Consider the following 18942-nt stretch of genomic DNA (forward strand, 5'->3'; position numbering starts at 1 on the left):
TTTGCCGCTTGTGAATTCAAGCCCCGTGTCGGGCTCAGTGCTGACAGCTCGGAGCCTGGAGCCTGCTTCGGATCCTGTGTCTCCCTCTCTCTCTGCCCTTCCCCCACTCGCTCGTGCACGTGGGCGCACACACTCTCGCTCTCTCTCGCTCTCTCAAAAATAATTAAACATTTTTAAAAAACCCAGCAGATTTCCAAGAGGAAGAAAAACTCTGAGGGCAAGAAAGAGCTGACTGCCAACGTAAACATATAGCAGAAGGGTTGGAAGACGGTCTGTCGACCTCCCAGAAAGTAGAGCAAAAAGACAGGAGGAAAACCAGGAAGGTGCGAGCAAAGGCAGGTGCTGTGAGAGAGTCCAGGAGATGCCAAGCTGTGAATGGAGAAGCGTTCCACAATGAGAGGGTGGGCTTAAGGAACTCACAAAAGAAATAAGCAAGAAGATTTCCCAGAGTTGGAAACAAACCAAGCTCGACTGAAGGGATCCATCAAACATCCAAAACTGAAGGAAAGAGCACCCACGCCTTAAATTCAGATGCCTCCTAGCGGACAAGTCCTAAGCTCCATTCACCGGTCTCAACCAAGCGGAAGGACAGAATCAAGACACGTTCAGACACAGCCGGGAGAAACGTGACCCATTGCGTCTCGTTCTTGGAAAGCTAGCGGAAAGATACAGGCCAGCAAGGTGAAAGGGCAAAGCAGGACAGAAGGTACAGGACACGGAAAGGAGTGGGTCCAGCCCCAGAGTGCAGCGGAGAAGAGTCGCCTTCGGGTGGGGGGCAAGATACGGAGGATAGTTCGTGACCACGTGCTTGGGCTTTAAGCAGCTTTGGGGTAGGATCCAGAAAGAAGAAAGGGAAGTAAGCAGGAGCCATGAATATCTGCCTCTTCAGTTAGATGCGTTGCTTGTGGATGTTCTCTCCGATTCTGGTTAGGGTGAGCTGGGGGGAAGGGGGTGTCCCCGCTCAGCTTCCAACCACGCCCCGCTCAGGGCCCGGGGACACCGCCAGGCTGTTGGTTCCTAGGCCGGGCTCGAAAACCTTGTGTGTGTAGTGGCTAAGCCTTCCCATCGACCCCACCCACGACCCCACCCACGCGGGGGGGGGCTGCAAGCCCGGGGTTCAGGCAGCTATCCCCTCCCCCTCCCCCTCAGCCTCCAGGCTAGATTTCCAAATTTAAAATTCTAAAGAGAGAAAGTTAGGAGGCCATGGTCCTCTGCGCTTCCCTCCCAGTCACCTCTGCCACCTTCCTAGCTGTCTTGCCGGGTTACCATCTCAGGTGCAGCTCAAGTCTGGTCACCGGAGCCATAACCCTTGGGCCTCGGGTACCCACACCTTGGCGAGCACGTAAGGGTGGCCCTAAACTCTGCTTCCTGCCCCTTGTGTGGGCCGTGTCTCAGCGGCCAGCACACATTGGTTGAGACGCCTCGTATCCAAGTTCAACTCATCATGCACCCCAGTGGCCGCCCCCCACCCCCGGCAAGAATTTCACGGATTGATACCCAAAAGCGGTAAGGCTCTAAACACAAGTCCTGAGAGTATAGTTTCTTTCCTCTCGTATAATTGGCTCAGCCTCTCCCCAGGCCATCTGCAAGTCACGTGTCCCTGGGCTCCCCCGAATTCCCCGTGGGTCTGGAGCCACAAAGTGTGACATGAGAGCCCCGACCCCCGCCCCTCGGTTCCTCCTTTCTGTCGGTGACACTGTGCTGGGGCTGCACGTTGCGGGGCGAGGTGGGGCGGGGGCGGGGGGATGGTGGTGGGACTCAGCGGTGTGCGTGAACTATCAACACGGTCCGGTACCGGACCATGCCCCGTGCATGCACCACACATCTGTCCTCTTGTAATAAGCTTAGGTGTAGAATATTGCTTTTACAGAACACATTTGTTTATTTGTTGTAAATAAACATTTAATATTTTTTAAACGTAGCTCAATTTCTTTACAACCTCGTTCGGTATTCCGTTTTTTTAACGTAACACAAATCTAAAAATTGGTTTCTCTAAACCTCTAAGGGGCCCCAGTTTCTGCATATTTACTTCACAACCAGCCAATTGGCTCACCTTGCCTTCATTTCTTACTCTGGTTGATTCTTGTGGCCTTTCCAGGTACGTGGTGACGTACAGCATCGCAAATGATGGTTTTTGTCTCCACAAACTATAGAGGCGGGTCCCGAGTCTCGTTATCCGTTTGTACCATGACGTTCAGACAACCTCACAGCGGGCCCACCAGACCCTGCGGTCAGGCCCCAGCTCCCCTGTAAACCGTGTCTCCCTCCGGCCTCTAAACTCACCCCTTCCGCAGATGCGTTTCACGAGGCAGCTGAGCTCTTGCTGGGTTTCCCAAAAATCACACCAAGCATTTTGGCACACGTCTGCAGGAACAGATGGAGTGGGGGTGAAACGCAGGCTCAAGAAGCATTGCAAAAGACAACTGTTCACGGCGTGGGGGCTGAGTGACCGCAGGGGGGAACCAGGTCTCTGGTCTGGGGCCGGGCGTGACAGTGCGGTGAGAGATAACAGATACAGATACAGATACAGATAACAGATACAGACATCAGATCCTTGGCGTAGATAGACAGGCAGCTAGCCCGGAGAGACGTGTGCTAGGGGACATGCCCTCTTCCTTGCTGCAAGGAGAGTTACTATTTTCTGTCACCCTCACAGACCAAGGCCACACCAGGGTCTCGGAGTCCTTGGATCATGCCTTCCTAATGCTCCCCGGCCACTGCCTGGGAATGGCTCTCTTCAACTTACACTACAACCACGGACTCCAGAAGTTATGCAAAACCAGGAACCTGAGCCAGTCTGAGTGTAATAAATTTTGTGAGTATCGCAAATGGAGATCCGCCCTCCTACAGGATACAAGTCAGCGGGTCTGGGCATATTCACAAGGCTGTACGAGGAACACCACGATCCCAGTTCGAGAACATTTCCATCTCACCAAAAAGAAACGCCCTCCATTCACACTCCTTCCCCATTCCCTTCTCCCCATAGCCCCTGGCAGCCACAAAATCTACTTTCTGTCTCTGTGGATCTGCCTCTTGTGGACATTTCATATAAATGGAATCACACAGTATGTGTGATTTATGTGTCCTTTATGTGTGCCTCCTTCCACTCGGAGTAATGTTTGCAAGGTTCACGTCCGTTGTAGCAGGTATCAGTACTTTGTTCCCTTTTGGCGGCTGAATACTATTCCATTGTGTGAAGGGACCACAATTCGTTCGTGTATTCATCCGGTGATGGACATGCGGGCTGTTTCCACTTTTTGGCAGTTACGGATAGTGCTGCCGCGAACATCCATGTTCCAGCTTTCGCGTGGACGTGTTTTCAGTTCCCTGGAGTCCGTACCTACGAGCGAGTATGTGGCTTAGCTCTTTGAGGAGCCACCAAACTGCTTTCCGTGGTGGCTGCGCCCATTTTACATTTTTGCCAGCGATATAAGACGGGTCCAATTCGTCCACATGCTCTCCAACACCTTGCAAAATTATCTATTTTTTTCAATTGTGGCAAAATGTATATAAAGTTTACCATTTTGTCCGTTTGTGAGCATAAGTTCAGCGGCATGAAGCACATTCACACTGTTGTGCAGCAATTGCTACCGTCCGTCTCCAGAACTTTTCTTTTAAGTTTCATTTATTTATTTTGAGAGAGAGAGTCCCAAGCAGACCCTGCACTGTCACTGCAGAGCCCAACACGGGGCTCGAACTCACAAACGACGAGATCATGAACTGAGCTGAAATCAAGAGTCGGACGCTCAGCCTGCTGAGCCGCCCAGGCGCCCCTGTCTCTTTTTTCACCCTGCACAACCGAAACTCTGTCCCCATGAAACTCTGATGCCCCCTCCTACGGCCACCATTTCACTTTCTAACTCTGTGAATTCAACTACCCTAGGTACCTCCTATGAAATGGCTTAATTTCTTACTTCCTTTCACGTGTATTCTAGAGCTAACTTGTGGTCACCACGCACCCTTCAGTTCTGACATTGCATTTTGAGTTTGCGCGAGCTTAACTTCCATAACACAAAAACTGCTCCTATACCACCCGTACCCACTCCCTTTCAGTTACTGTGTGTTGTGTATCCAGAATCATGGAGTGGTCATTGTTTTTATGCAGTTTCTTCAGTGGTGTAGAAAACCACAAGCGGAGTTACAAAGCCGACTTGCAATAATGCTGCTTCTTATCACTGTCCCTGTGTTTACCATCGCCAGACATCTTTATTATTTTGATCTCTGCATCCTGATACGGTCGATGTCCATTACGCATTATTAAATGAAACTAGTGAGTGGGAGAAAATAATGCATGGTATCACTCCATTTATATTGTAAAAGATCGTATCTCGAAAGGGTAGAAGGATTAAACAAAACTATCACAACAGTTTGGGTGAGTGGAGAAGTACCTTTATTCTCTCCCTCGTCCACGTTCCTTTTCCCCAGGGTGTATTTACAGCATAATTTTAAAATACACATATTTAGGGGCTCCTGGGTGGCTCAGTCGGTTAAGTGTCCGACTTCGGCTCAGGTCATGATCTCACAGTCCATAAGTTCGAGCCCCACATAGGGCTCTGTGCTGACAACTCAGAGCCTGGAGCCCGCTTCGGATTCTGTGTCTCCCTCTCTCTGACCCTCTCCCATTCATGCTGTCTGTCTCAAGAATAAACATTAAAAAAAATTTTTTTAATAAAATACACACATTTAAAAGAAAAATCTTAAAGCAGATCAGATTAAAAAGAGGGGAATAGAGGGGGCACCTGGGTGGCTCAGTTGGTTAAGCATCAGACTTCAGCTCAGGTCATGATCTTGTGGTTCGTGAGTTCGAGCCCCATGTCAGGTTCTGTGCTGACAGCTCAGAGCCTGGAGCCTGCTTCGGGTTCTGTGTCTCCCTCTCTCTCTGCCCCTCTCCTGCTCACGATCTGTCTCTCTCTCTCTCTCTCAAAAATAAATAAACATTAAAAAATTAAAAAGAAAATATTTTCTAAGAATTAAAAAAAAAAGAGGGGAATAGAGGCTCTCAAATGTTTTTACGTGACTGGTTGTTTGAAGCTGTAGGGGACTGAAGACAGATCAAAGAACCAAACGCATAAATATCTTGCATTTCAAATAGCTGTCATGTGGACAGGGCGAGGTCCTTGATTTTACTGCATTATTTGCACAGATGATGGGTTGTCTCAAGAAAAGCAAAGTGTAGTTCATGTTTACCATCTGCCGGGATGTGGTGACAGCACTGGTGACGCACATGTGGCATTCCAATGGTACTCGCTCTGGTAGAAATTTGCCCACTATAGGTAGAAGGTGAGGAAAAGCCGGGAAACCACCCAAAGTTTGGTAACACCTGCTTTTTCCTCGTTAGTAGAGAGATACATGGTCCAGGAGAGCGTCTACGCCTGGGAGTCCCTCGGGATGGGGAAGTACTTGGCAGCCCTCGCCGTCTTGGGGTCTGTGTACCTCATCCTGCTTTTCCTCATTGAAACCAATGTCTTGCGGGAATTGAAAGCCAGGTTTTCTGACCTCAACGGGAAGCAAGAATCGGTGAGTGGGTCAGAGAGTGACTCTCGAAGCACGGGTGAACGGGCTGGCTCACGGCCTCCTGTTTGTGGTCGGGAGTGGCCTTGACTCTCAGCATCTGAGCGAGTCTGGAGACCGTAATCCACCCCCAGGGCAGAGGGGGTGACAGCCAGTCCCGGGGACCCCCGTGGCTCTGGAGGGACAGGGAGGGGGGAGGGATGGCTTGGCTCCTGTGACGCTGGTCAGCAGAGCAGAAGCAAAACCAGTCCCCTTTCCGGAACGCCTCTTCCCCACGTTCCTCCAGGAGCCTGATAGGAGAAAGGTCTGTTCTGTCAGCTCTTGGTCTGAGAATCTTCCAGAGGCAAAAGTCCCACAAGGACTTTAGAAACTCTAGAAAACGGACTTGTGCCTTCACATCCCCAGGCTTCAAGTCTTTGAATTTTCCTCAAAAGGAAAAGCCACGTGGAATTTCCACGTCCACCATACCCTGGCCACACGGCTGTGAGCTTGGTCCGGAATACCCACATTGGCCCCGGGGGAAGGGGCGGTGGGGCGTGCTTGAGGCCTCCGCCTCCCGCCCTCGCAAAAGCGCTCACCCTTCCCACCCTTGTCTGGGGAAAGCAGGTAACATTGCAGAAGGTAACGTCCGTGCCCAGAGACCAAGATGTGCAAAAGGAGGCAAAAATGGTCCAGACTTCTTTGAAAAAGCTGCTTGAGGAAAACCCACTTGTTCTTAAAGACGTGTCAAAGGTAACATCAGACGTGCCCCAAAGGCAAAGAATCCCAAAGGCGAAGACCATTCTTCGGGTGGCCCTTTGATAAGGAAGCTGCTGCCTGGGCGGGGGAGGGGGCCCTGTCTGCTAGCTCCAGCCGCCAAGGACTGAGACAGACTGGCAGGGGAGCGTCCTCTGTGAATGAACCGCATCCAGAGTGCCCAAAGACAGGCGTTAGCACCTCAGCCCTCCGTCACATCTTTGGGGGTCCCCTGCAGGACAGGAGGGCCTAGCGTGGGAGGACACCGGAGCCCCAAACCCCAGGAAGCCTCAAGGTTGGACAGGACTGGCTGACCCTCTCCAGGATCTAGAAGGCAGTTTGCAGAGGAGCCCGTGTTGGGGGAAGTGTCAGACAGCTCAGAGCAAACCTGGTTAGTCTGCCCCAGAGCTCCGGCCAGAATTTTACCAAGAGACCCTTCAAACATCCAGGAACTTTGTAGCTTTGTAGTCACTGGTGGCCAAAACAAACCAACAAACCAACAACACAGGCAACATCGAAGGGGTTATGCTTTAAGGACAGAAGGGAAGAGGCTTACCCTGGAGAACTAGGCTCTCCGGGTTCGCAGGGGAAAAAGGAGAGCAGACTTCCCTCACCCTGCCGGGAGGGAAGGCAAGGCCAAGCCTGGCACACACCGGCCCCTGGGCCCCGAGGGCAGCCGGGGACCTGCCCCAGAATGGAGATGACAAGCACAGGGGAGACTCCGGGCTGCTGATCCCCGGCCTCCTCACCGAGCGCCTTCTGTCTTGGGCACATCAGGTCTACGGCAGGAAGGTGCCCCTGCTGGCCGTGAATAAGGTGTCCTTCGCCGTCCAGGCAGAGGAGTGCTTTGGCCTTCTTGGTGTCAACGGAGCTGGGAAAACGTCCATCTTCAAAATGCTGACCGGGGAAGAGCCCATCACCTCTGGGGACGCCTTTATCAAGGGCCTCAGCATCAGCTCTCACCTCAGGAAGGTAGGGTGTGACCGGGACGGGGTAGCTGTGTCGGAGGAGGGGCCGTGAAAGTGCACCTGGGGGTGTGACGCAGGGGTGCGCCTGGTCTCAGAAGACCCCCGTGGATCAGGTTTATACGTGCCTCCCAGCCCCACGGCCCCCCTTAGACCTCTTCTCTGAGCTCCCTATCTCTGGTGTCGACTGCTCACAGCCCTCCACATCCCTCCCAAACGGCCCCGCGTCCACCCAGCCTCCCGGCCGCTCCCCTGCACACACCGCAGACTTGCGGCCGCTCCCCTGCGCGTGCGAGGCCACTCCAGCCTCCCGGCTGGCCTTTCCTGCCTTTTGCGGGGCATCTCATAATGCGGACTGTCCCCCCTGAGAGCTGTAGCCTTCCCCCCTCCTCTGGCCCTTCCCACCATGACCCTTCTTTCCCAGACTCCTCAGGGCTGCAACACCAGCCCTCTGTATTTCCTGCTCCATACTCGCTGCCCCTGCCTGACTTGGTCGTTACCCCCCCCCACCCCCCCACCCCCCCCACCCCCCGTCTTCGGCCTCCCCCGTAGCCACCACAGCCCTGTGCATCAGACCTGCACACGCGCGCCTCCTAGTCGGCCTTACTCAGATGTCTCCCAGTTTCAACCCAAACCTACATGATGAGCCCCTCGAACCCGATCCTCTTCTCAGAGTCCCCACCTCAACTACCAGCACCAATTCAACAATGGCCTGGACGTGCTAACAACTGTGCCGGGCCCAGGACTCTCAGTGGCCAGGAGCTCTGGTCACGAGAGTGAGTCCCCACCATGCAGGGAGCAGAGAGGGACACGGCAGCGGCCGGCGGTGGAAGGCAGAGGAAGAGACCAACCTGCGGCAGCATAATCGAACCTGCACTCCACGGCACCAGCCACCGTGTCACCGGGAAGTTCTTCCAATCAGCTGCAGTGTCCGTGACCAAAACCGTGTTCAGAGAGAGAACGGAAGGGCCCACACAGGCGCGTTCAAGAGCGTGTATTGCCCGGTACAGAGCCTGGCCAGACAACCGCAGCCAACATAAGCCTCTCACGGCTGTGAAACATTTACTGCTCATTTTATCTTTTTTTTACCATTGTAAAAATTACGGGTCAGGCTTCTGGCAACAGCAAATTACATATCCCTGACTGCCTTCCTGGTGATAACTAGAAAAACAGGACCAAATTCTGAAAACACCTCCAGGGGGCTGAAAAGATGGCAAAGACTGAGCTAGGAGGGAAGAGGGGAGAGGCCCAGGGAGGCAACCAGGTCCGGCCCAGACGGCTGGGAGCTGAGTGCCGCTCTTGGCGCCGAAGTGACAGGCACTGAGTTCTGGGCGAGCGCATCCTTTCTTAGAGGGTGGACCCCCAAGGCTGCACCCTGCTGTAGACACGAGCTACATGTAGACAAGCTCATCCAAGGATCGCACAAAGGCCTGGCCTGGTCTCAGTCCCCGAAATGGGGCTGACGGAACCCTGAGCCGCCAATGCTCCCAGACGCCTGTTGGAGGCAAACATCCATCTTCTCTGGGAGGAAATGCTATCACTGTGGCTTCAAACGATTTCCACAAACAGTTATCCAAAGCATTGCTTGGTAAGCAATAAAAAATAAGCAGGTCCACGTACAAGACAAAATCCCGCCTCCGAAGGATATTACAGAGTGAAGCCTGGAGAGTCAAAGGGCAGACGCTATCCAGGAGAAGGCAAGGAACATGACACACAGTGGGGACAGCCCGAGGGACCCTCCTCCTGGGATTCACACCCTTGAGCAGCCCCTCCCCGTGCTGGGCCAAGGGTGGGTCTATGCAACCAGCAACACGGTGGAGAAGAGATGGGGTGTCAGCCCCAAGACTGGCTGAGAGGAGAGCCCACAGCTTCCGTCTGGAATGCGCCCCTTCCCTCACATCCCTCAGGCTGCTGGAAGCTGACTGCCACATCATGAGGACGCTCACAGGGCCCTGTGGAGGGAACGGCCCCAGGGTCCGGAGGCCCGCCCATTGCTACCAGAGGGAGCTCAGAGGCAGATCCCCCAGGCTTCAGGTGACATAGGCCCGGCAGAGAGCCTAAAGGCCACCTCATGAGAGACCCTGCCCAGAACCACCCAGCCAAGCTGCCCCCAGATTCACGATCTGACCTGCAGAAACCACCAAATAACTAACAAACTACAGCTACGTTTTGGAGTAATGTGTTTTACAGCCATACGTAATAATCTGATACAGAGGATGCGGTGAAAAGGTTTAATGTATGTGTAACTGAAGTCTCAGATGGAAAGGACACAAATATGAGGCAAAGTGGGACTTGAAAACTTAATGTCTATAATGTTCCCAAGTTTATGAAAGACATCAAATTATAAATAAGTAAATCCCTATGAATCCTAAGCAGGAGAAATTAAAAGAAATAAATCCCTAGGAACATGATCATAAAACTGCTGAACCACAAACACAGGAGGACCCACTTTGGAAGGAGCAACACTTGGGCCAGCAGATGACTTCTCAACAGAAAGGAAAGAGGCCAAAAGACAACAGAATGTCACCCTACAAATGACACAAGTGCTAACGACGAGCCCAGAATGATACATGCAGTCAAGCCATGCTGTAAAAAGAAGGTAAGAAGACGTTTCCAGATAAGCAAAAACTGACAGAACTGATCACCAGTGTACGTGCACCAAATAATGATAATAAATGAGAGCCACCTTTACCCAGAGGGAAAATCATCCCTGAAGGAAGCTCAAAGTCATGCAGAAAGGATTGAAGAGTGATTTAAAAAAAGGGGGGGGGGGGAACATATGAGTTTTGATTAAACAAAGCTATAACAATAGTTTCTCGTGAAGTTTTAAATACATACAAATATTAATGGGGTGCCTGGGTGGCTCAGTCGGTTAAGTGTCCGACTTCGGCTCAGGTCATGATCTCATGGTTCGTGAGTTCGAGCCCCACATTGGGCTCTGTGCTGACAGTTCAGAGCCCGGAGCCTGTTTCAGATTCTGTCTCTGTCTCTGTCTCTCTCTCTGCTCCTCCCCGAGCACAAGAATGGGGGCCAGGAATAAGCCACAGAGGGGGACTGTAGGGAAATGAAAACAATAATGTGACCGAGGATGAGAAGTGATGGAGAAAGAGGAACACAGAACACGAGAATACGTGGAACACTCAGCCCTGAATAAGTGGGCAGACCGACATCCGAATACATCAGTAAGTATGTTAAATACAAAGGGACTGAAGGCCCCAAGGAAAACATGATCCAGGAAGATACTCAAACGATGAAACACAAAGTCGACACACGAGCCAGAAACTCCACCAGGAGGTGTGAACCCCGGAGAAATGGAAACCTACATCCACATAAAAACCTGCATGTGGATGTTCACAGTAGCATTTTTCACAAGAACCGAAAGGTCCATCAGTGGATCCACAGATACACAACACGTGATCCACGCGTACGATGCAACAACGTTCAGCCACGTAAAGGGATGAAATGCTGACGCACGTGCCACAGCCTGAAAGACACGATGCTCACTGGAAGAAGCCAATTAGAAAAGGCCACATATCAGGGGCACCTGGCTGGCTCAGTCGGTGGAGCCTGTGCCTCTTCATCTCAGCGTCATGAGTCTGAGCCCCATGTTGGGTGCAGAGACTACTTAAGTTAAAAAAAAATGTTAAGGGGGCACCTGGGTGACTCAGTCTGGGACTTCGGCTCAGATCATGATCTCACGGTTTATGAGTTTGGGCCCCACATCGGGCTCTGTGCTGACAGCTCGGAGCCTGCAGCCTGTTTCGGATTCTGTGTCTCCCTCTCTCTCTGCCCCTCCCCAACTCACGCTCTTTCTCTCAAAAATAAACATAAAAACATAGAATACATATACATATTATAAAATTAAATTAAATTAAATTAAATTAAATTAAATTACATTAAATTAAAATACAACACAACACATCTGCCCGGAAATCGGATTCCAGTCCTCCCAGAACCCATCTGCACATCACCTCCTGGCTGTCTACGTGACCTCACCATTAGAAACGTGGAATTTAAATCTAGTTAAGCCTGCACTTCCGTTCCTGCGCTTCCCACTGGGAACCCCACACAGATCCCTCTCGGCAGCAAACTCCTTGCTCTTCCCCCTTTGTGAGCCTTCTGCTTGCCTCCCTTGATCTGGACGAGTACTTTCAAGCATTCTTTTCATTTGCTAAAATATATTCTTGGCAGGATGTGCTGGTGTTCCAAGCATCAGCTGTGACTCCCGAGAGTCCATCTGCATTTCTGTGAGACCTGCTCACTGCCCCAGAATTAGCTGGCTCCGATGAGGGGTCGTCCTCGGTCCACAGCACCACCGAGTGCCGAGTGGGGCTCCGTGAGCACCCAGCCGAGCCGTGGAGACAGCAGGTTACTGCCAAGTCAGGTGTGTAAGAAACACCACACTCCTTCCTCTTCTCTAGATCACATCACATTCTCAAGCCTTCTACCCCCAAACTGTTTCAAGAGATAGAAAACCTGTACAGACCAAAACCTGTAGAGACCTGAAACGAAGGTCAAAGATCTACCCCTTCTTGGACAGGACCAGCCACCACTGAGCAGATCATGTCCCTGTAGCAGAAGCCCTGCAGAAGCTTGGGAGAGAAGCCGGGGCACTGCCCAGCTCGGGAGCTGGTAAAACCAGGCAAGGACAGTATCTAAAACAAGCCAGGGGCCAGTTTCACGAAAAACATAAACACCCTAAATTACTAATGTAAATCCAGCAGGAGTTGAGAAAATAAAAATTATGATCAAGTCAGGTTTGCTCTAGGAACATGATTAAGGCTCCAGAGCAAAAAACCCACCAACAGAAATCACTACCTTAGTAGATCAAAGCGGGGGAAAGAACCATTTATCAACAGATGCTGAAAAAGCACTTGATAGGAACCCCGTCCCACACATGATCATAGACGATTTTCAGCAAACTAGAAATAGAAGAAACGGCAGGTGAAGATCACCCAATGAAGGCAACCTACCAGAAATCTTCATGTCTCATAGTGAGATGCTCGAAGCCTCTTCTGTCAAGTCCGTGTTTCCTCCCGGCACTTTGCTCCTGCCCGGTGGCGTCTGTCTTCAGGGGGAGCCCTGCCCTCGGTTGTGGGATGTCCTGGCACGTTGTCCCCTAGTTCATTCCATCCAGGCGGTTTTCAGGTCTGCACCCGGTCAGAGCCGCCCACCCCGCCCCAGACGGTGGTGTCCAGAGCAGTCTGGCATCTTTAGCGGGAAGACAGGAAGGACAGCATTGGTTGTTTTTCAAAAATGGCTCCCTACTATCTTCGTCTTGTACTCCAGGGGAGCACCTGACCATGGGCGCAAACCAGGGTAGTTCACCCCACGTTTATAAAGGCAGAACCTTGGAAATAACTGACACGTGCCTGACTTTTTTTTATAAACAGCTAAATAAAATCTAGAAACCCTCCCCTAATGGCTAAGTAGCAGTTAAACTGAGTTGGGGTAGGACGGCATTTCTTGACTGAGAAAGATCTTTCACGTATAATGTTGAGGAGCACCTGGGTGGCTCAGTCAGTTGAGCGACTGACCTCAGCCCAGGTCATGATCTCACAGTTCGTGGGTTCAAACCCTGCGTCAGCACGGAGCCTGCTTGGATCCTCTATCACCCTCTCTCTCCCTGTCCCTCCCCTGTTTGCACTCTCTCTTGCTCTCCCTCAAAAACAAACATTAAAGAAAAAAGACATAATGTTGAGCTAGAAAAGTAACTTGCAAAATGGTAGACGTGGGATGATACATTTGGCAAAAACAAGACGCGATTGGTCCTCTGCGGAGAGCACACGTCCGTGAAACGTCTGGTGGTGCACACCACCCTGACCACGCCAGGTCCTGGTAGTCTTCGTGTGAATATAAAGAAAACCTATTTGTAGCTTATATGTCTAATAAGGGGGAAAAATTAACCATCTTCTACTGACATGATACCTGGAAGGGCACGAGGCAGGCAGGCGCTGAGCACTGAGGTTTCATGCTGGCCAAGCAGAAGGGCCCCTCGTGTGCCCCGTCCACAGACCCCGCCAGCGAGCGCCGCAGCCGGGCACACGTCTGTCTACATGGCAAACGTGGGGATGCACGGGGCAGAGCAGGAGCCCGGGGTGGGGCAAGGCCAGGGCAGGCGTCCGGGCCCCCCGTGCAGCGGGCGGCTTTCCTTCTGACGTGCCTCCCCCCCACCAGGTGCGGCAGTGGGTGGGCTACTGTCCCCAGTCTGACACCCTGCTCAACCACATGACGGGCCGGGAGACGTTGGTCATGTACGCCCGGATCCGGGGCATCCCCGAGCGCCACATCGGCACCTGCGTGGAACAAATTCTTGAGGAGTTACTCATGTACACCTACACTGACAAACTGGTGAAGACCTACAGGTGAGATCTGGGGCTCCCTCGGTCCCGCCACCTCCACCGGTGAGACGTGCCCAGCTCTCCTCCGTGCAGGGCCAGGGCCATCAGCTCAGGGCAGTCCCTGCCACTGTGTGGATTTGTGGGAGGCGTAAGAATGGACCATGGCCTGGGCTGCCCTGAGGCACCTTTCCTCTTGGCCCCCTAGCAGGTGGGTGGCCGAGCACAAGCAGATGGCACCTGCCACTTTGCAGAGGGCTTCTGATTTTTGGCAGCCTCCCATTTCACACATGACCTTATCTTGCTGCGTCTGAGGCATCTGAACTGCTCACGTTTTGCTGACAAGCCTCAGTCTTCCGCTGCCACCCATACTCAGCAACTCGCTTGGCTTAGCTCGCCAAGCAGGGCCACGCCCCCTCCCCTCTGTCCCAGGACCCGCTGGGGTTGTGTGCAGCGCCCCCTGGCGGTTCGCGGCAGCATTTCCCCCCTCCCCCCCCCCCCCCCCCCTCGCCCCGGAGCTGGGAAATCAGACTTGCCCAGGGGTCAGGTGATTGTCATCTTTGGCTCTTCCCTCTCTGCTGGTGTTGATTTCAAGCAGCTTTTTGTACTTCCTTGTATTTTTGGTAGATTAAATGAGTCAACATTTGCAAAGTTTAAAACAGCCCCTTGCGCACTGTCAATGCTATGTGTTCACTTAAAAAAAATTACTAAAATGGCCCTCTGCCCTTACTCCCCGAACACTGCAGAGACCCTCAAAGAAGACTCATCAAGCATGTGCTCACCTTATGTCCACGTGTTCCTGTGTCCAGGGCAATGGCTTACACACTGAATGGACAGCCAAGTCACAATGCAACCTCACGGGAGGGTGGGGGACTGGGGGACCACACTACTAACGCTCCACTAGAGGCTGGGGAGTACTTTCTGAACCGAAAGGAAAACACACGCATGTGCGTGTGCCCGCACGCGTGTGTGTGTGTGTGTGTGTGCGCCCACGCATGGGGAGTGTTGGGCTACCCCTGATTGATGTTTGCCTTTCACCCCAACCTTTCCCCACTTTGCCCCCAGTGGTGGCAACAAACGAAAGCTGAGCACTGGCGTCGCCCTAATTGGAGAGCCTTCAGTCATGTTGCTGGACGAGCCATCCACTGGCATGGACCCCGTGGCCCGGCGCCTGCTCTGGGGCACAGTGGCACGAGCCCGCAAGTCTGGCAAGGCCATTGTTCTCACCACCCACAGGTAGAGCCGGGGTCTCTAGAGGTCGATGGAATAGCTAGGACAAGAGCTGGCTGGGAGGGGCTAGGTGGACAGAAGACCTGCCAGAAGCTGATTCAGAGTCAATGAGGAAAGTCCCCAGGCTTAACCATGTGGGCCACCCTCCAAACACGGGAATCGGGAACAGCTCGATCTGGCCGACAACACCGGCCCGCCCGCATGAGCCTTTGACGTGGGAGGCAGGCATCGGCGCCCCCGGCCCCGTGTCAGACCTCTGCCCCTCTCCCCAGCATGGAAGAATGTGAGGCCTTGTGCACCCGGCTGGCCATCATGGTGCAGGGCCAGTTCAAGTGCCTGGGCAGCCCACAGCACCTCAAGAGCAAGTTTGGCAGCGGCTACTCCCTGCGGGCCAAGGTCCGGAGCGAAGGGCGGCAGGAGGCCCTGGAGGAGTTCAAGGCGTTTGTGAACCTGACCTTCCCAGGTGTGTCTCCGTGCCTCATCCCTGCCGAGTCCCGGGCCCGCGACCCCCGGGAGGAGGGCCGTGATTCCAGGGTCCCGGGTGGCTCTCCCCTGGCCCCCACAGCCCGGCCCTCACGGGGACACGGCGTCTCCTTCGTGCAGGCAGCGTCCTGGAGGATGAGCACCAAGGGATGGTCCATTACCACCTGCCCAGGGAGGACCTCAGCTGGGCCAAGGTGAGCACATACCTGGGCATCAGAGGGAGCAAACCTCAGACGTCACGGGCTTTCTGGGGTGACCTGTTCTCCCTCTTGCATGTAAATTGCATTCAAAGCTGCCGCAGGTTCTTTCCGTCTCCAGGGCAACATTCACATGGATTTCATAGAACATAGGATGTGGGAGCTAGAAGAGACCTCAGAGATCAGCTCCTCCTGCCCCTCACTTCACAGAGAGGGGAGCAGGGCCCGAGAGGGGATGCCACGTGCCCCGGGCCACAGCAAGCCAGAGATCCAATCAGGGCCTCTGCCTTCTGGCACTGTCCCCAGCCAGGGACCCTTCCCTGAGATCTCAGGCAGCTGGACTCCCTAGGACTCACTTCTGGGGAGGTGCTCTGGGAGCAGCTGAAAAAGCGATGGGCCTTTTGGGGGCCTTATCACACCCCTAGAGATACTCCCTCTTTCCACCCTCTGTTGCCTCCTCCCCTCCCTTGTGCCCATCATCCATGGTGGCCTCCCTCCTTCCCACAGGTGTTTGACATTCTGGAGCAAGCCAAGAGGAAATTCATGCTGGATGACTATTCTGTCAACCAAGTCTCCCTGGAGGATATTTTCCTGAGCTTCACCTACCCTATGCCCCCTACCCAAGAGGGAAAGAAACCAGAGCAAGCAAAGCCAGCTCCACCCCCCTCCCAGCCTCCCTCCCAGCCTCCCTCCCAGCCTCCCTCCCAGCCTCCTTCCCAGCCTCCCTCCCCACTTCCCTCAGAACCTGTCTTGCTGTAATAAAGAGTGTGCAGCCTGCCATGGGCTGCAAGGGGTACAAAGATAGCTTGTACACCCAGTGAGCTCAGTTCGGGGCCGAGGGTTGGGGGTGGCTCTAGATCAGATTGGGACCTCTCACCTTGGAGGCCTGGTGGACAGCCCAGGTGCATCGCCGTGGGAAAAGATCCCCTTGAGTCCCACCTGAGTGGCCCGAGGCCTCACTGAGACCTGGCTTGTGGAAGCAGCCTCAGGTGACCCCCTGCCATGTCTTCTCAAGGCTCAGTGGCCTGGGGGTGACCACAGTTGTCATGACACTGCACCTTCTGCAGGTAAGAGAACAGGTTGATGAGTTTGCCAACCTAACAATTTTCCTTTATTTCAATACTTGGATTTGTGCAGCTCCATCTGTACTCTGTCCCGGTCCCTACAAATATGAGGGGTCAGCCCGCGTGTGATCCTGCCATCAGCCCATGAAGTGTTACTCGGATGAGTAACCTGGAACTTAGGGTCAACTTTCCAGAGTCAACATGTAGTAGGCCAAGATTCAGTTCAGGGAGAGGTTCTCAAAGGGGAAGGCTCCCAAGCAGCAGTTTCTAAATCGTTCAGAAACTTGTTAGAAATTCAGATCCTTGAGCCCCACCCCGGACCTGGCAAACCGGAAATCTCTGGGGTGAGCCCCAGCAAGCCGTGTTGTAAGCACCCCGTGTTCACAAGTGCTGATGCATCTCGCGTGTGAGAACCACAAAGCTAAGGCCTGTGTGCTCCAGGCCACTACGCCCTCAAGCCAAGAGCACGGATACACGTGGCTGCGCCCTTTGTCACCAGGACTCTGCTCTGAGACACGCCCATCTTGTAGCCTTTCTCTCTCCAGCATGGTCACACCTGTCCCTTCTGGAAAGCCCCCTCAGCTCCTCCTTTGCAAGTAGTTCCCTCCCTGCTTTCTCAGCCAGGCTGAGGGGGAAAGTGGGGAAAGTGGTGCGGTCCCCGACCACACTTGCCACACTTCCCACCTCCCATCCCCACTCACCCCAAATTACAGCACCGTCCCATCCCTGGCTGCCACACCCACTGATTTCTCCATCCTTTCTCCATGTCACTGCTATGTGACGTTTCATGGTATTCCCTGCCCCCCCGATGAAAGCCCCTCCCAGCTCTCCCTCCCCCACGGCCGCTGTGTTTGGTTCTCCTCTGGAGGTTCCTCTTCGTTTCTCACTGAATGGTGGGACCCCTCAGGCTCTCGGCCTACTTCACTGTGGCTCGCTCCCGCCTCTGCACCCGGCCACCCTTGAATTTTTTTTCTTGTTCACCCCCACGTCTTCAACTGCCATCTTATTCCAGCCAGGAACTTCCCTGAGCCCCTGACTTTTCCAGTGAGTTGTCTCACCCTCCCAAGTGGATGTCCAGTGGGAAATGGGCCCTTCTCATCCTCTGCAAGTGGCTCGTTGCTCTGCCGGGCCTCCAGGGCTCTTCCTGCCAAGGCGTAGAATGGGGGCAAGGGCCACAGTTTGCTGAAAATTAAGAGAACTTTTGGGGCGCTTGGGTGGCTCAGTTGGTTAAGCAGCCGGCTCCGGTTCAGGTCATGATCTCGCGGTCCGGGAGTTCGAGCCCCTCATCGGGCTCTGTGTTGACAGAGCCTGGAGCCTGTTTCCCATTCTGTGTCTCCTTCTCTCTGACCCTTCCCCATTCATGCTCTGTCTCTGTCTCAAAAAAGTAAAATAAACGTTAAAAAAAAATTTTTTTTTTAAATGAGAGAACTTTACCTCCTGGTGAATAAAATGATAAGGACATAAAGAACAAGGAGAGGAGACAGCTGAGGGACACGGTTTGGGGCTCCCCAGGGGACTGGGAGGAGTGAGAATGGCTCATCATCCCCTCAAGGTGTCTGGGCTGGAAGGGCACCCCTCTGGCCCTGGAGGGGGGACCAGCAACAAAGTCACAGTGCAGGGGAACAGGACAACACAGTAACAAGGCAGAAAACAGTAACCAAAGGGGTAAGGAGAAATCTGAAGGGGCCACCACCGACTCCTCATGCTTTTGTGCGGAACTTGGGACATTTGGGGAGCAGCGCCAAGCTTGCTGGACTCTCATACCCCGCGTGACTGTTTCCTTCTCTGTCTCCTGCTGCAGACTGGCACCATGGCCCCTGTGTGTGTGTGCCCGGCTGGGTGGTTCAGGGCAGAAAGGGTCGAGGACAGAGGGGAGGTGGCGGCTGACTTGAGGAGAGCTGCTATTCCACCCAGCGCTTCTCCGCGGAGGCTTTATTTGTCGTCGGACGTGGGGGGCTCCTGCCCGGCGCCCCGAAAGAACACAACGCGCCGCAGCCAGTCAAGCCAGCGGGTGGGCGCTGCTACTTCGGAAAGGGCTCCCGGGGGGCAGTGAGGACCGGCCGGGGACAGACAGGGACGATGTCCGGTGCGAGGGACGGGTGAGCCACGATTCGCTGGAAGAAGGGCTCGCACGCGCCAGCCGAGTCCCTGAAAGTGCTGCTTCCCTGTCGCGTCCGCGGCGGCTAGGCGCCGAGCCAGCCGTCTCCTAGCCTGACGCGCGGGAGGGCGGGCGGCGGGGAGCGCGGCCGTGGGGCGAGGCCGGAGGCGCGGCGGGTCCCCACGAGCCTTCCCTGACAGCCCACCGCGCGCCGCGGACGACGCTCGCCGGCGCCCGCGCGGCCCGAGCAGCCCGGGCCCACGCTCGACACTGCGACGCTCCCGCCCGCCAAGCGGGCGCCGCTCTCCCCGGGGACTCGCG

The 18942-nt window shown here is 54.1% G+C and overlaps 1 protein-coding gene and 1 long non-coding RNA gene across 3 annotated transcripts in view; one reads left to right on the forward strand and one right to left on the reverse strand.

Annotated features, from left to right (window-relative positions):
- The window catches only part of LOC109278165 (ATP-binding cassette sub-family A member 17-like), a 75692-nt gene extending 59419 nt beyond the window's left edge, over positions 1 to 16273 (forward strand). The window contains exons 22-30 of the mRNA XM_019468230.2: positions 2657 to 2815; positions 5339 to 5517; positions 6118 to 6243; positions 7024 to 7218; positions 13389 to 13576; positions 14615 to 14785; positions 15052 to 15242; positions 15383 to 15456; positions 15967 to 16273. Of these exons, the coding sequence (XP_019323775.2) occupies positions 2657 to 2815; positions 5339 to 5517; positions 6118 to 6243; positions 7024 to 7218; positions 13389 to 13576; positions 14615 to 14785; positions 15052 to 15242; positions 15383 to 15456; positions 15967 to 16218 (1535 nt within the window). The 3' untranslated portion in view covers positions 16219 to 16273. The remainder of the gene's footprint in view (positions 1 to 2656; positions 2816 to 5338; positions 5518 to 6117; positions 6244 to 7023; positions 7219 to 13388; positions 13577 to 14614; positions 14786 to 15051; positions 15243 to 15382; positions 15457 to 15966) is intronic.
- Positions 1859 to 18866, reverse strand: LOC109278168 (uncharacterized). Of its 2 annotated transcripts, none has more exons than XR_002085521.2 (5): positions 17582 to 18866; positions 16337 to 16520; positions 15469 to 15622; positions 12185 to 12422; positions 1859 to 2364 (listed from the first exon to the last, which is right to left on the reverse strand). It is a non-coding gene; the product is annotated as an uncharacterized LOC109278168 (long non-coding RNA). The 2 variants fall into 2 exon arrangements; XR_002085522.2 differs by lacking the exon at positions 1859 to 2364 and adding an exon at positions 9981 to 10265.
- Between the last annotated feature and the right edge of the window lie 76 nt (positions 18867 to 18942).

The sequence above is a fragment of the Panthera pardus genome, unplaced genomic scaffold (genome assembly GCF_024362965.1).
Source record: "Panthera pardus isolate Hobbes unplaced genomic scaffold, ASM2436296v1 HiC_scaffold_4, whole genome shotgun sequence".
Lineage (NCBI taxonomy): Eukaryota > Metazoa > Chordata > Mammalia > Carnivora > Felidae > Panthera > Panthera pardus.